General features: G+C 38.9%; 1 protein-coding gene across 1 annotated transcript; it reads left to right on the top strand.

The window, feature by feature from the left end:
- The first annotated feature begins 239 nt into the window (after window positions 1–239).
- On the top strand, window positions 240–14325 carry LOC101156607 (carboxyl-terminal PDZ ligand of neuronal nitric oxide synthase protein). The gene is made up of 10 exons (XM_004079085.3): window positions 240–759; window positions 1126–1197; window positions 3086–3175; window positions 3270–3328; window positions 3429–3537; window positions 8919–9042; window positions 9401–9528; window positions 12507–12659; window positions 12854–13022; window positions 13346–14325. The coding sequence occupies exons 1-10, from the start codon at window positions 655–657 to the stop codon at window positions 13837–13839; spliced, it is 1503 nt and encodes a 500-aa protein (XP_004079133.1). The 5' UTR covers window positions 240–654; the 3' UTR covers window positions 13840–14325.
- The last annotated feature ends 1771 nt before the right edge of the window (window positions 14326–16096 follow it).

The following is a 16096-nucleotide window of genomic DNA, read 5'->3' as shown; positions in this document are numbered from 1 at the left end:
GAAAGGTTGGCCTAGTGTATTCTTTCTCTTTCTAAATACATTTCTAAAAGTTTATATTATTTTGATTTGGTTAAATGACGGTGGCCCGCTCTCCATTTTGCCACTAGATGTCATTAATGCAAACAGCAAAGCCCCAAAGCAGAGCTCTTCCTCCTCTGCCAGCTCCTTGGTCGAGTTAACTGACTCTGCTCACCTTGGGTTTTGATTTGTTTGGGTTTTTTTTTTTTTTTTTTTTTTTTTTTTTTTACAAAAAACGACATCCAAAACAAAAAAATACTGAATAGTTTCAAGTTTGACGCCGTCAGGAACAATAACGTGTGGAGATCCGTGCGTCATCGGGACTCCGGCAGCGTCGTAGGAGAGCTCTGCGCCTCCGTCGTGCGTCAGGCAAGGTTGGAGTAAGCACGTAAATAAGTGCACCCATCAGATCCTTTTTGTTTGTTTCTTAATTGATCCCAACAGTTAATCGATCTGTGACCAGAGCGCCTAAGCCCGCGTGACCTTTGGAGTGACGCGTCTGGCAGATGACAGGCAAAGAGGCGCGGAAGGAGCCAGAGGAGGAGGAGGAGGAGGAAGAGGTGGAGGAAGAAGAGGAGGAGATGCGCAAATCTGCAGGTCTCTAGCGCGGTCGTAAAACAAGTGTCTGCAGAAGCCATGCCGGGAGTAACCAAGTACAATTTAGTGGACGATGCTCAAGATCTGAGGCTCCCCATGCACAGCGAGGACGTGTTCCAGCATGGAGTCTGCTTCGAGGCGAAGGTAAGCCTTCTTTGGAAAACAGAGCAGGTTAATGTTAGGGAGAGGAAGGGCTGCTTGGAGACCTGCTGATCATAACATGTTAACACTATTGTCTTTTTGCTTAAAATAAAACAGTTTTCATGATTTTCACTTCATTTTTCTGTTAAAGTTTCTGTTAATTAACACGTTTGCTCACTGTCTACTGCTTCCTAAATATCATTTTGATCCAAATATTTTAGTTTTATATAGAACATAAACTAATTTTGACATGTGCGTTCATTTACAGATAGATTTTGCTTTGTGAACCATCCAGAAAAGTATGTGCAAAATATATAATGTCAGCCCAAAAACGAGGAGCAGCATCTCTGACATCCTTCTGATTTGCAGTACATTGGCAGCTTGGAGGTGGGTCGCCCTGGCAGTCGAATGGAGATTGTCGCTGCGATGAGGAGAATCAGAGTAAGACAATTAAAGACATGATAAAGAGGAAACTGAATCTTGCTGACAGCATCTGTAGCATCAAAAAATACTCTTTGTGCTGCACCGTCTCTGCTTGAATTGTCGTTTTTTTCTGTATAAGTCACCTGTCAGAGCAATCCGACAGATTCAGTGGGTTGTCAGAAGTGCTGTAAATCACCAAACCTCCTTCCTTGTACGCCAAATGAGGCCACTGCTTTGGTTTGCATGTGGCTGCAGTATTACTGATGCAGAGCGGAGAGGATTTAACTGCTTGACAGCTTTTAGATCTAATCTAACAACCAAGTTATTGTGCCAGTCAGAGGTCAGCTACATCCCCGCTGACACCCTGCAAACACTTAATCCTGATCCCTGGAGCAGAATGCAGAAAAACTGCCTTTTTATCAGAGATTTATTTTTTCTAGAAATATTTACTGCCTGATATATTTATACTTTTTATTGAAAAATTGGAACGTGCACATGAATCCCAATTGTTTCTGGTCAAACACGCATCGTTTACACCAATGATAAAACATGATTACAACATTATAGAAACAGAATTAGTTATTATTAAAAACATGGAATTCTGGGAAAAAGAATGAAATTTAAAGAAAAATCTCAACTATTAAATCAGAGAGTACTATTTTTGTGCACTATAAAAAAATAGAAAATTATGTTTTGATTTTTAAATCGAGGAAAAATGAAAATGATCATAACTATTTAATTGTACGTACAATGTTCATGTTTTTTGGGGGTTTTTTCTTTGTTAAATTTGGGCAAAAAATACCAGGTTTATCCATTTTCAAAATTTTAGAATCTAATGCTTGTTTTAGGTTAAAAATAAATAAAACCTTAGAAAAGAGGAACCTATAATAAGTAAATTATCAATATATTGGGTTGAATATATTAATATATAAATTGAAGGTGACAGGTATGTGTAGTGAGCTGAGACAGTGAGATCTGGAGAAGGATTTGAAAGATGGCACAACTTTAACCCTGATGCAAACATGGATCAAACACTTTAGCTGCAACCTTATATTCATTTAGCATCTTCTTGAAAGCAGAAACATAGTAATTCTTTTTTTCATTTCTGGAAATAAATTCAGGCCTCAAGGGGTTGAAGTTTGAGACTTAACCTGTTGTGTGAGTTTGCCTAAATGAAAATATAGTGAACCCTTTTGGCGTCCATTTCATCTTCCTCTGACAACAGAGATGGATGCTCCTTCTTGGCACAGCTTGACATGCGATGCTGCTCGCCCATACTAAGTCATCTACATCCTTCACCTTAGTGTGCATGATGCACTCTTAATAAAATACTCCCACACGACAACAGAGCGCATTACCTGCTTGAGTGCACATGTCATGAGCACAGGTTTCTAAACTCAAACTCTTTGGACCTTCATGTTTAAACCAAAATGGGAAAACAGATTTTAGTTCAAATAGACTTTAACTTTTGCGAAAATCAAAGAAAAGATGACAGAGAATACCCAACGCCGTCATGAGCGATTGATGGTTTGTTCACTTAACTGATCCTCCTCTGATCAATAAATCATCTTGTGTTGGACTCAAAGCCTAACTTGTTTTAAACACACAAGCTGTGATTTCTGCAGTAAGCCGAGTATTAATCATGCAGAGGGATGAAAGTGTCCCACACATGACAGCCCCTCGCTGGGAAGTCAGCCTTTGAGGGTTTAACAGCTTCCAGAAACACAAACTGAAAGTTTCTCAATGTTTACCCAGGCTCAGATTTCTCTAGAGAAGAAGATAAAAATATTCCCGTCTTCATGATCTGCTTTTTCATGTGGTTTTTGCAAAGAAACCCCTCTCAGTCACTTTCTCAGACACTTTTAATACTCTGTTTTCCCTTTCCTGGAACACCCATCTTCTGCAGTATGAATTCAAATTGAAGAACATCAAGAAAAAGAAGGTAAACATCATCGTCTCCACTGATTTTGTCAAAGTAATCCTGCGCAAAAAGAAGGTGAGTTTCTCAGAAAAAAAGGCTTTGATTTGTTTAACTTTAACACTCTCTTTTCCGTGTTTCTTCATGGTTGCATGTGTTTGTGTTGTTTCAGAGAAAAGGGTGGTCCTGGGATGACAACACCATCTTGGTGGCACAAGATCCCATCTACAGGTCGGTTCTGTCACCCCAAACCTGAAACCCTGACTCAACAGGAATTGGTCGTTTTTTTATTCTGGTCAACCAAAACCCTTTCACGTCATTTGTGCTCCAGGATATTTTACGTTTCACACGACGCTCACGATCTGAAGATTTTCAGTTACATCGCGAGAGATGGACAGAGCAACGTGTTTCGCTGCAATGTGTTCAAGTCCAAAAGGAAGGTAGGTTCACATCCTGATGAAATCTGCATCTCGACAGCAAAACATCGAGTTGTTTCCTGTTTTTTTAAAAACATACCTGGCTTTTATTTAAGGTGCTTAAATCTCACCAGTTTATGGCAGCTCCTGCAGCAGCCGAACAGTATTCTGCATGCACGGCTTCAGGCTGCTTTCTGGAAGCTGCTGCAACATCAGTACTGTCCAAACTGTAGATATGTCGCATATTTTACAAAATGACACTCACCGGCATCTACTTTAATTCTATGCATTATAACCCTGAAACAAAGAAAAGAACGGTTTCATTGAACTCTGATCGTCTTTTGATCTATTTTAAAAGTGTTCCCGGTGGTCTTTTATTTATGATTATGACATTTTTAGCCCAAATCTAAAAACGTGTTGTTTTGTAGGACATAGTTTCTGCAGAGCAGCAGGAGTTCATCAAAATTTGACCTGTGGGCGGAACTGTTGACGCAGAGAAAGCTCGCTCCCATTTGCTATCATTCATCTGTCTAGCTTACAGCCCCTCACAACCCCAACCTAACATTAGCACTGCAACAAAAACGAGGAGCAATATTGGAGCTATCCAGCCGTACGGTTTGAGCCCGATACTAGATAAGACGAGGTAAAAAAAGACGTACATGGATTTCTTTTCTACAGAGCAGGGACCTTGTGGCTTCCCGTAGGAGCTTCTATGTCACTGCTACAAGTTCTTCCAGCTGCATTTTTTTCGTCTGCTCGTGAGTTATAACGATTTGAATAAAGAAATACTCAGAAATGCTATTTTAATCTTAATTTTCCTAATATATGTCCTTCATCATCAGAACTTGCCACAAGAACATGTTAAAAACACCTAAAAACCATTTTTCATTTGTCTTTAAACACTTGGTCGTAATACAGTGTTTGCAATGAAGACAGACATGTGAGGGAAGACAGAGCTCAGCTGCAGCTTTAATTGCAAAATATGCATCTACAGCTTTTGAATTTAACACAGTCATAATAATGAAAAAAGCATAACAGCAAGAGTTTGACATTTAAAATACTTTACCAGTTAGACTTATTTTGTGATTTTCCAGGATCACTGTTTGTCTGATTTCTGAAACTGATGTCTCATAATGTGCATATTCACAAAGTTGGGGGGAAGAAACTGTTTGATGTTGAGGCCAAAGTCTGGTGAAGGAATTATCAGCCTTTTTTATTAACTGTCAAACAGAAAATTGGCATTTAGAGAACACTGCTGAGCAGTCAAACCAAGTTGATCCTTTTTATCAAGCTTTATAAAGCAGAAAACTCACTTTTATTGCTTTCAGATGTCTAATTTCATATTTGACAACACCACAGATTCTAAAAGGAGATTGTTCTGCAGAATCAAACATTAACACAAACGTTTTTGCTAAAACTCTAGAGCTCATTACTGTTGCATCCTCAAAATGTCAAATTTCTGTTTGCCAGTTGTCACAGCTGTTGGCCGTTAAATTATCTCATTACACAGCTGTCCCACACAGATCTGCACTCACAGCACGTAACTAATAAGTCGTTCTTTAAAATGACTTATTTTTCACAGAGAGAAGGAAAAACCTTTTGCAAAAAGTGGTATTTTCTGTTGCATCCATTCTTACATCCATGTCCGGAAAAGGTTTTACTTCTCTGTGAGGTTTTGGAGCAACATCACCTAAACACTGTCACATATCGCTGTGGAAACGGGAATAAAATGCTGCTTGAGTTCTGAAATATTCCGGGGCATTTATTTACTCAATGTGCACCTCGGAAGCAGCGAGGTATGTCTAAAATAGCAATGTTATATTTCTAATTATTTTCATAACATGTTTGCTGTTGCAGCTTAGTTTCATAACTTTTGATCATCTTTTTTTATCCTTTTCACAAATTAGTGGATTCTTTTAATAATGATGATGCATTTCTATACAATAAGCCTGAAAGAACAATTGTTTTGAACCAGGTTCTCATTACCTTTATTATTGATTAATGCCACAATGATATTCTTTTTTTCTCTCAGTGATAAAGCAACACATTTTTTTGTTTTTTAGACATAAAAACATGAAAAGGAATACAAATATTTACAGATTATGCTGAGAACAGTTTTTTCTCCACAACAAAGCCAGAGCGCAAGTGAGGCTGACTCCAATCCGTTCACCATGGATACCAGGCTGACAGTGACTTAGGGAAGATGAATACTAATCATTCTGGTGGGAAGAGAACATAAAAGGGGCTTTTTCGTTCCACACTTTTCACTGCGGCCGAATCAAACACCCAGCAGATTATCAGGGACAAAGCCAGCCACCCTCTCTGCCTCCCTGGGGTGTGTGGAGCCTTATCTGGCTTTTCCAAAGTATACATGTGTTCTGGGTAGGACGAGATGAATCAGCTGATAGAAGCAGATCGGATTTTCTTCCAAGACTTTGATGTTAGCTCTATGTGTTAACACTTGTTTGGCACTGGACAGACCTACAGTTTGAGTTGGCAAACACCAAAATCAAAAACCCATTTTCATTGAAACTTATTGAAATCCGTTCTTCCCGTGTACTCTTTCATCTTAGTCTTCATTTGCTTTTTTGCACTTGATTAAACTATTTTCAGCTCGAGCTACCTTTGCATTTTGACTGAATGCATCGAGGCAAAAGGATCCTCCTGAGCCAGACAGCAATAAATTTGTTTTGACGCAGCTCCTGCCAACACTCTGCATGAAAAAAAAAAAACACATCACCTTTAGTGGAACTGGGAGGACACGTTGAATGATGTTTGATTCAAGGAGCAGTCAGTGGACCGTTTATTAGGGCTGAAGAGGAAAAACAAAGCTTGAAACAGAAATTAGAAATCCAATGGTTTTAAAGGAGGTGGCTTTTTCAAATTTGTGTATTAAACTTATATAATATTCTTCGTTATAGACTTAACATTAACATTAAAGACTCTTCAACTGCACCTTTTCCTCTGCTCCTGATTTAATTGAAACCAGAAATACTCAGAAATGCAAGCTTGAGCTTAATTTTCTTAATGAATGTCCTCCATCAGAAAATTGCCACATCTTGAAAATTGTTTTTTTTTAAATAACAGGTCAGACAATACTGAATTTAACCACATGTTCTTTCTCATTGTTTGTGTTTGACCAGAGGCAGTCGCTGAAGGTCAAATTAACAACGTTTTTGGACTATTAAATCTATAGAAGACAATGTTATTCGCCTTCTAATCATTAACCTCTTCGGACGTGGTATCTACATGCCTGGTCATTCCATTTTGGGTTACATTATTACACTATACTTAATTCTGCTTAACTTGGCCCCTTTGTGTAGTTTTAGCTCAAATATTAGCTTGGGACTTAAGATGTTAGCAATCAATTTTTATTCTTTTTCACTCTTGACAATCTATTGATGTAATTTCTCACCAAGTTGGTTCAAGTTTTTTAAAATAATTTGAGTATATCTTTTTGTTGTCAGTTTTTCCAAGTAAATGCTTGGAGCATGAATGTTAGTCATAATAAATGTTTTTTTAAAGCCATTGGATGTTTTTCATTTTTGTGTAGGATTGGGACCAATTAGTAATGTTGTTAATAACATCATGGATGATTGTTCGTCTTCATTCCATGAGATCATACTTTGGTCCATGCACACAGAGATTTCTTCAGTTTCTTTAAACATTTGCCTCTACTGATTTTTGCTTTTGAGGTTATGGCTTAAAAACATCCTTGTAACAGTTAACCACATCACAGACTTATGCCACTTTTTTGTTAGATGTTGTTGGATTCTTTTAAAAAATGATTTGCTTTTTTTAGCCTCATTTTACCCTTTTCTTATTCCAGTGAGTTTTGATTTCCAAACGCTCTATACTTCTCTACTTGTCTGACTTCCACAGCTATCTCTGGATTACTTCTTTCATTTTTAGCTCCACAAAAACCGAAATAGACTCAAACTGAGCAGAGAAGAGCCGACTGCTACTGTAAATGTGTAATGGAAAGACATCTTCCTGGAGCATGATGACATAAACCTGGACTGACATCAGCTTTTTTTAATATAGTCCCTCAAATACAATCAGAATTCTCTTTTTAAAAAAATGTGTACGTCTAATTGCGAGTAAATTTGTACAAAAAATCCATTAGGATTAAAGTCAAGTGCAAAACTCCTAAAAGACCTAATAAGGCAATTCCTCTGCAGTTTGGGTTGCATAAAGCAATAATACAGCAGCAATAATACAGCAATACACGTCTATAATGGCAGCAATGACACAAAAGAAGAAAAGCCTATCACTGAAGAAAAGAAAAATTGTTGTGATCAATGATAGGAGTTATTCATTTTCTTTTCTTGTGCAGAAGAACTCCACTTCACATTTCTGACCAACCACTGTTTGTTTTTTTTCCTAAAAAAACAGGAAGACCTCAGCAAGAATCTGCACCCTCCGATACACAAAAGACGTTAAATAAAATAAAATATTCTAAAGAATAAAAAACATGTTCCTATGATTTACATGTTCTCTATATATAAATCTAATTTGATTTGCAACTAAATAATCTCTATGGATATTTGGTCAACAGTCTATTTTTTTATTTATTTTTGTTGATAGTCAAGGAGTTGGCATTGTTTGGGAGATCAGTGATCAGTGTCAAACTTGAAGCTGAAATAGAGAAAGTCCAGCTTGTGAGCACATATATCTTTCTTCTTGCAAAGTATCAGTGAGAATTTTTAGTTTAGTAATTCTTTTAGTGCAAACTTATTTTTTTGGGTTGAAGACTTCTTTCTTTTTTCACCAGATCTAATTTGGGTCTATCAAAAAATCTAAACTCCTGGCCATGTTTCAGAAGCTCTTCTTCAGCCTCAAGTGAATTTCTCACCAATGAGGACCTCATAGGACACAACGATGGTGAACCTGCACCTCTTCAGGGAAGCATCAAGTCCAGAGAGTTCATTTAGGAATGAGAGCTATGAATTTATTTATGAGATGTTAAAAGGAATCTGTTTTTGTTTTGTTTTTTCTCTGTAGTGGCAAATGTTAGCATTTGAGAAACTGCATTCCCCCCTTTTTATCAAAATCTCTCATTTTTAATTGAGAATATGATAACAGACAAATCAAGTCCAATTGACTGCTTTTTTACATTCTGCTTGGAATCTTTACAGGTACCTCTAATAATTATGTTATTTCCAATGAAACGTGGATAAAAATAGACGCTATGCCTCTTCTCATCCATATCTGATTATTCAACTCCATGATTGTTATTTTTTGTCTTTCCTTTTGCCTGTGCACAAATGTCCGGTACACTGAAGCTCTTCTGAACAGCTCAATTTTTCCCCCACTGTGCCCCATCATTTTTTCTTTCCTCCATAATATGCTCTACACGCCTCACCGCTCACTTCTCCCTTCATCTGTGCCTCTCTCCCCCCCAGTCTCAGGCCATGAGGATTGTGCGCACGGTGGGTCAGGCGTTTGATGTGTGTCACCAGATGACCTTGCAGCAGAAAAACGATGAGCAGGAGGATGAGGAGGGGAAGGAGCCAGAGGCATCGCCAGGTGACTCACACATTTCTATTGAACTGCATTTGCAAAACTTTCCTGCCTTCATTTTTCTCCTCTTCCGCCTGGCTTTTAACAAAACAGCACTTCAACTCTGCGGGCTTCCCTCCCCTGTAACTGCTGCTCAATCTCACACACAAAGCATGAAAACAGGAACCTTCAGGAATGCAAATAACTAGGCACAACTTTCTAAAAAAATATATGTTTATATCCTTCGACTGTTGTGACTGCTGTGTGTAAAAGCTACAAATTATACTTTTTGCAGCACCTTTGAGCAGCAGCTCCTGTGTGTGAGTCAGCTGTCACCACCGGTACATGAAAAAGCACAAAATCTGAACCTCTTATCTCTCTTCAGCAAAGAAGAGGCTTGCACTGTCAGACGAGACAGACCTTGAAGGCACCACAGAGGAGAGTATCGAGTATGTCTCTTCATCGGACCTGGAGAAGAACAGAAAGGATGAGACCCTTGGTTCTGATGGAAAGGTACTGCATTAAATCTGTCCTTGATTGCGTCATTGTGCTCAAGGTTAAAGCTAATATCCAGTTTTTAAATTCAATATTAGATTTAACCTGCAGATTATTTTTATTTTTTAGTACAACAACTCTTCAAAGGATTAAATGCCATTTAGGCAACTTTGTATTTTTCTGTGTTGAACAACTTACTGCGTCCAATCACTAGAGTCGATATTGAAACTTTGTCCAGCTGAAAACTTCTGAAGCAATATGATGTTAAAGAAGACTCATCTGCAGAGAAGCTTGAATTCTGTCAGACAAACAAAAACACTCAATAAACAAATTTATTTAATTTGTTAAATACTTCAAGCTGCCATAAGATTGTTTTAGCACATTTAAGGTAAACATTTATTGCAATTGTTGCCATCTTTCGCGATATATGTATTGCACAGCCTGATCTCGCGATAGCAATAAATTTACATTTTGTTGTGCAGGCCTAATATTGTGCATGTGAAATGAAAGCGTTTTGGCCGATCACCGCTATCCCCATGTAGAAGGTAGGTGTGTGTGTTAGCCTTGGGACGGTACTGGCAACGCAGATTCTTCCTGGATGGTACGCCAGCTCGTGAGAACCTGCTGGTTTTCATGAATAGGGAGGGGCTGATGGAGCAGGTTTTCAGAGGAATGTACAGAAATGCCTGAATGGATCAAAATAGCACTTTGGGGTTGTTTATAGTGAGGAATCAACATTAGAAAACACTTAAAATCTCAAAAAGTAGATTTTTTTATTATATGGGCCCTTAAAAAAAAGCGGGAATCAAGTATAAATAACTTGATTTTCTGTTAACTTTTGGCATAACATCACATCTTTGTAGAATTTATTTCATATACATATTTAACGATTGACATGCAACAATAAATATAATTGTAAATGAATGATCTAAACTCAAATTGGCTCACTTCTGAAGGTTTAGTTTTATTAAAATTCACATGATGTTCACTAAACAGCACTGGGGTGGTGCAGCTTATCAAACAACCCGTGAGACTTGTCTTTGAAGAAATGTTCTACAAGGTTTCTTCATTATTGATGGGATCATATGATTTATTGATAAAACCACAGCGAGGTTTTAGCCGATCCCCCGACGCAGAGCAAGTAGCTGTCTGCTCTTGGTTTTTTTTCTCTTTCTGAACCAGCAGCAGCTTGATGACATGAATATTTATTGTAGTGATGTGCATAAGGCAGCAAAACATTTTAGATTTTTTTTAGCCAGACATCTCACTGCGAAGGTCAACCTTCCATCACAGTGAAGTATTAATATGGATATTGATCTCCCCTCACAGGCATGATGGACACATTACGTCCTTCATGGTAGGACATCAATTGTTTGCCATATCTATAAGTTATGTTGCAAAAAAGTATTCAAGAAATTTTAGATTTCCTCAATTATTGCATATATTGGACACAACATGAGTTTTGATTTCCATCTGTCTTAAAAATAAAATACACATGTGAAAATGTGTGCTTTGTAACTGGTCGACCCTCCTTTGAGAGGAAAAATTCAACCAAACAATCACCAGTACAGATCATACGTGCACAGCACTCACAAGTAATTTTATCAGCTGTTTCATTGCTACGTTATTCCTGGGAAATCTGCAGTGAATCCCTTTCTTTTTAGTTTATCAAGTGGGTTGAAGTCTAACTGACGGTAACCACTCCAGAAGGTGTCTTTTCATCATGCGAAGCCATTCTGTTGTTGATGCATCCTCCATCCTGGAAAACGTCTTACTAAACTAAAAAAAAATGAGTCCAGACCTTAAGGCAATGGTCCGTTCACCACATTTCACATTTGGGATGAAGTTAGGATGTTTACAACTGAACTATCTGCATTTGTTGTTTACTGTCGACACAAGATCCTGGCTTAATGACACATATGTCATTTCTGCACCCTCAATCAAGGCAACAATTCTTGATTTAGGTTCTTAAAGAGCTTTTTTGTGTGAGGGATGGTTCCTATCAGGCAATGTGTCTCAACACTGGTTAGGGTTTCTATAGGGCAGGGCAGCTAACGCCAATATATCCAGTTTGATCACAGTGATTAGATTACAGGTTGACTGTTCCTTGCTCCAATTACCCGTAGGTCTGAAAGCAGTCGCTAGTCTAAGGGTTCACATTACAATTAAAGTTGAAAGATATTCCATCTAGATGTATGAAATTTGCATTTGACCCATCCCCTGAGGGCGAGAGCAGCACTGTGTACCTATTTAATGGTGTAACCACCCCCAATCCAACCACTTAATGCTGCGTGTCAAGCAGGGAGGATCCCATTTTTAGAGTCTTTGGTATGACTCGACCTGGATTTGAACTCATGACCTCCCAGTCTCAAGCTGGACACGCTAACACAGGGCCACCAAGCTGATAACAATTACACCCTTAACTGTAAATGTCGACATGTTGTTATTAATGATATGTTTGCATGGTTTTAGTTGCTGATTAAAACATATCTTTTGTCTAGTTTATACATAAACATAATTTTTCCTGCAACTGGAGATTCATCAACAGTCTCTGCATCAAACCCTCACTTCCTCCCTGTTATTTATACGATACGACTTCGCAATGACAATAAGCAAAACAATTTTATTTTCATTTTGTGATGCTGCTGCCTACAAGAATTCTATTTCCAACAGCCCAGCTAAGAAAAATTCATAAAGCATTTTCTTTTTCTCCCTTTTTTTTAGTGGGTTCTTCAACAAGCTGTTAAGATTCTCCAGCATTTTAAAGCTGAGAGTATAAAAGATATATCCTGCTACACTATGCACTAGATCATCATGACACATTAATTGAGAAAAATTGATAATTTATTTTTTATTTTTACTGGAAACATTATCGTAACTGTTAAATGTGCAGATGTCGTAACTGGGTGGAGTGAACATCAAGATGTCTGGAGGCTCGACAAGGAAAAAAAACCAGATGTTTGTTCAACTGCTCCTGTTTCCTGTCACCTGTCCAGGTGTGCAATGACCCCCCTCTCCTGCTGAGCTCCCCTACCCTTGGAGCCTCTGCTCCTGGTGCAGAGGCTTCCTGCTCAGCAGAGCACCAGGTCCAGCTTCTTCAGAAACAACTGCAGCAGCAGGAACAGCAAGCGCTGGCAGCTTCAGCACAGGCAAAAACTACATATTTTACTTTGAAGTATTGGTTCATTTATTTCCTTAAGATTCTGGATCAGCAGCTAAAATTATACAGTGTTAAAAGCTGAAAAGAATTGTTGGACCATAGCTTTTAGTTTTTCTAAAACCTTGCTATGAAGATGCATCAAGCTTGCAATCTAAGTTTACCATCTCTATCTGTAATGTCCAGGTGCATGTGCTGCAGGAGCAGCTGTCGGTGGAGATGTGTGCACGGACTGAAGCCCAGGTCAGAGTACAGCGGCTCCTGCAGCAGAACACGGATCTGCTGCAGCACATTTCCCTCTTAGTCAAACAGATTCAGGAGCTTGAGCTCAAATCTTCAGGCCAGTTGACATCTAGTAAGCAACGATTTCCCTTTGATTTTTATCATTACAGGGGTTTTTCTTTCCATTTAAAAAAATATATACTGTCATAATTTCATTCCTCTTTTTACTTCTTTGCATTGCTTTCTGATTGAGGCAATAATTATTGTATGGCAGCTCTCAGAGTCTGCAGCACTGATCACTGTCCTCCCTGACGGCCTTCAGCATGGGCAATTACAGCATCGTGCCTGTCAGCTCTGCCAGCATCCTTCATCTCATCCTCTCACTTCTGTCTGAGTTTCTATGATTCCTTCTGTTCTTTTCTAACTCCTTCTAATCTCATCTTTACTCTTCCTTAGTGGGATCCCAGGACAGTCTTCTGGAGATAACGTTTCGTGCCAAACCCCCCGGCATGCCGTGCACACCCCTAGCCCCTTCTTCATCTTTAGCTCCATTAGGAAGTCAATTCCAGACCGGAGATCTTGCTTGGCTCTCTGCTCCGCCGGGGCCCTGCTCTCCAGGCACTGCGAGCACAGACGCCATTGCTTTGGGGCTGAGCGGCAGCGGAGTTCGACTGGAGTGTTTTCGCTTCTCCACACCCGGGCAGGAAATCCAGGAGACTCCCAGCAATGAGAGCTCCCCATTGGGGGAGCAGATTCTGGGGGCACTGGAGCTTCTTCGATTCAGGGAATCAGGGATTGGATCCGAGTATGAATCCAACACGGATGAGAGCGATGACCGGGACAGCTGGGGGCAGGGGGAAGGATCTGTGGCCGAAGGGTCTGGGCGCCTCTTCAACGTGCTGCATGCAGAGAACCTGCCGGACTGTTTAGGGGATGAAATGGCTGTTTAGTGTAGCGCCTAAAGCTGGAGCATCACTGGAGAAACGGCTGAGATTTTGACTCAGATAGGACTCCCATCATACAAAGCTTAAATGGACTAAAAAACAATCATCTGCAGATGTTAGTGAGACACTAATTCACAGCTGTTGTGTTTTTAAAGAGGCAGCTTTAAGGGTTCCTCTTTCATACGTGTGTTATTTAGCGTCTTGTGCATGTAGAAGTTGTTAGATTAATTGTCTACCACACAAAACTGTTATTGTTAGCATTAAGTCTGATGCAGACATTTGCAAAGACTAACATTTTCCAGTGGCAGTTGGGCTACAATGCTAAAAACAGTTTTCCTTTACTGTGAAATGATGCAAAGGATCACCTTTTGTTTTGAGGGAAACCGATGCTGAAATGTTAAAAAGAACATGCCTTTTTTTATTGCAGCTAAAAGTGTCAAAATCATCTACAAATTGTTGGTACCCCTCAGTTAAAGAAAGAAAGTCCACAATGCTCACTGAAATTACTTGAAACGTTCAAAAGTAACAATAAATAATCAAAATCAGCCATTACTTTTGAGTTGTTGATTAACAGAATTATTTAAAATAAACTAATGAAATAGGGCTGGACAAAAATGATGGTACCCATAACTTAATATTTTGTTGCACAACCTTATGAGGCAATCACTGCAATTAAAGAGTTTTTATATTTGAGCCTTCTGCACCTGTCCACTGGTATTTTGGCCCACTTCTCATGAGCAAACTGCTCTAGGTGTCTCAGGTTTGATGGGTGTCTTCTCCAAATTGCATGTTTCAGCTCCTTCCACAGATGTTCAATGGGATTCAGATCTGGGCTCATAGAAGGCCACTTCAGAATAGTCTAACGCTTTTCTCTTAGCCATTCTTTGGTGTTTTTGGCTGTGTGTTTTGGATCGTTGTCCTGTTGGAAGACCCATGACCTAAGACTGAGACCAAGCTTTCTGACACTAGGCAGCACATTTCTATCCAGAATGCCTTGACAATCTTGAGATGTCATTTTACCTTGTACAACTTCAAGACACTCTGTGCCAGATGCAGCAAAGCAGCCCCAAAACAGAACTGAACCTCCTCCATGTTTCACAGTAGGGACAGTGTTCTTTTGGTTGTATGCTTCAATTTTGAGTCTACCAACATAGAGCCTCCTCCTTGGTCGTCTCCCATGAAGTCCACTCTGGCTCAAACAACGACGAATGGTGCGATCTGACACTAATGTACTTTGATCTAGGAGTTCACATTTAATGTCTTTGGAGGTTATTCTGGGCTCTTTGGATACAGTTCCAACTATCCGTCTCCTCAATTTGTCATCAATTCTCCTCCTCCGGCCACGTTCAGGGAGGTTGGCTACTGTCCTGTGGGTCTTAAACTTCTGAATTATATATGTGCCACTGGCATCACAGGAACTTCAAGCTGCTTAGAGATTGTTTTATAGCCTTTATCTTTACCAAGTTTGTCTATAATTCTGTTTCTAATGTCCTGGGACAATTCTCTCCTTCGCTTTCTGCTGTCCATGTTCAGTGTGGTACACCTTTTTACCAAACAGCAACATGACTATTTGTCTCCCTTTAAATAGTCAGACTGACTGATTATGTGTTTGAAAACAGCTGTGATGTCAATTAAAGGACATACCAGAGTTCATGATGACCTCCTGGACAATTAGTTCTCAGTCTTTTATGGAGGTACCATCATTTTTGTCCAGCCCTGTTTCATTAGTTGTTTTTTTTATATATAATTCTGTTAATCAACAACTCAAAAGTAATGGCTGATTTTGATTAATTAATTTTCAATAGATTTTAATTTATTGTTACTTTTGAACGTTTCAAGTCATTTCAGTGAGCACTGTGGACTTTCTTTCTTTAACTGAGGGGTATCAACAATTTTGTCCACCACTGTATATCCATACGTTATGTTGTTATGCTATTTTTTTAATGTTACATTTTGAAAAGAGCTTAAACTGCATTCAAGACTAGTTGAGCAGGTTTATCACCTGTAAATATTGTTGGGGCCTTTCTATTCTATTCTTCTAAAGACAATTCCTTAATTATTTACTATTTGAATTCTTTTTAACAAATGTCCATTAGAAAAAATATCCAGAAAATTTAAAAGACTTTATTTCCAGATCACCCTTTTTACAAAATTTTTGTCCTTTAAACAAAAGACCTGTTTTTTCATCTAGAATGTAAAAATCCAATGAGCAAAAAGCCTCATGACCCCTTTCTGAGACATGACCTTGACAGATTGGTGAACA

Source organism: Oryzias latipes, chromosome 17 (assembly GCF_002234675.1).
Source record: "Oryzias latipes chromosome 17, ASM223467v1".
In the NCBI taxonomy this organism is placed as follows: domain Eukaryota; kingdom Metazoa; phylum Chordata; class Actinopteri; order Beloniformes; family Adrianichthyidae; genus Oryzias; species Oryzias latipes.
Note: the sequence above shows the minus strand (reverse complement) of the source record. Positions and strands in the feature narration are given on the sequence as shown.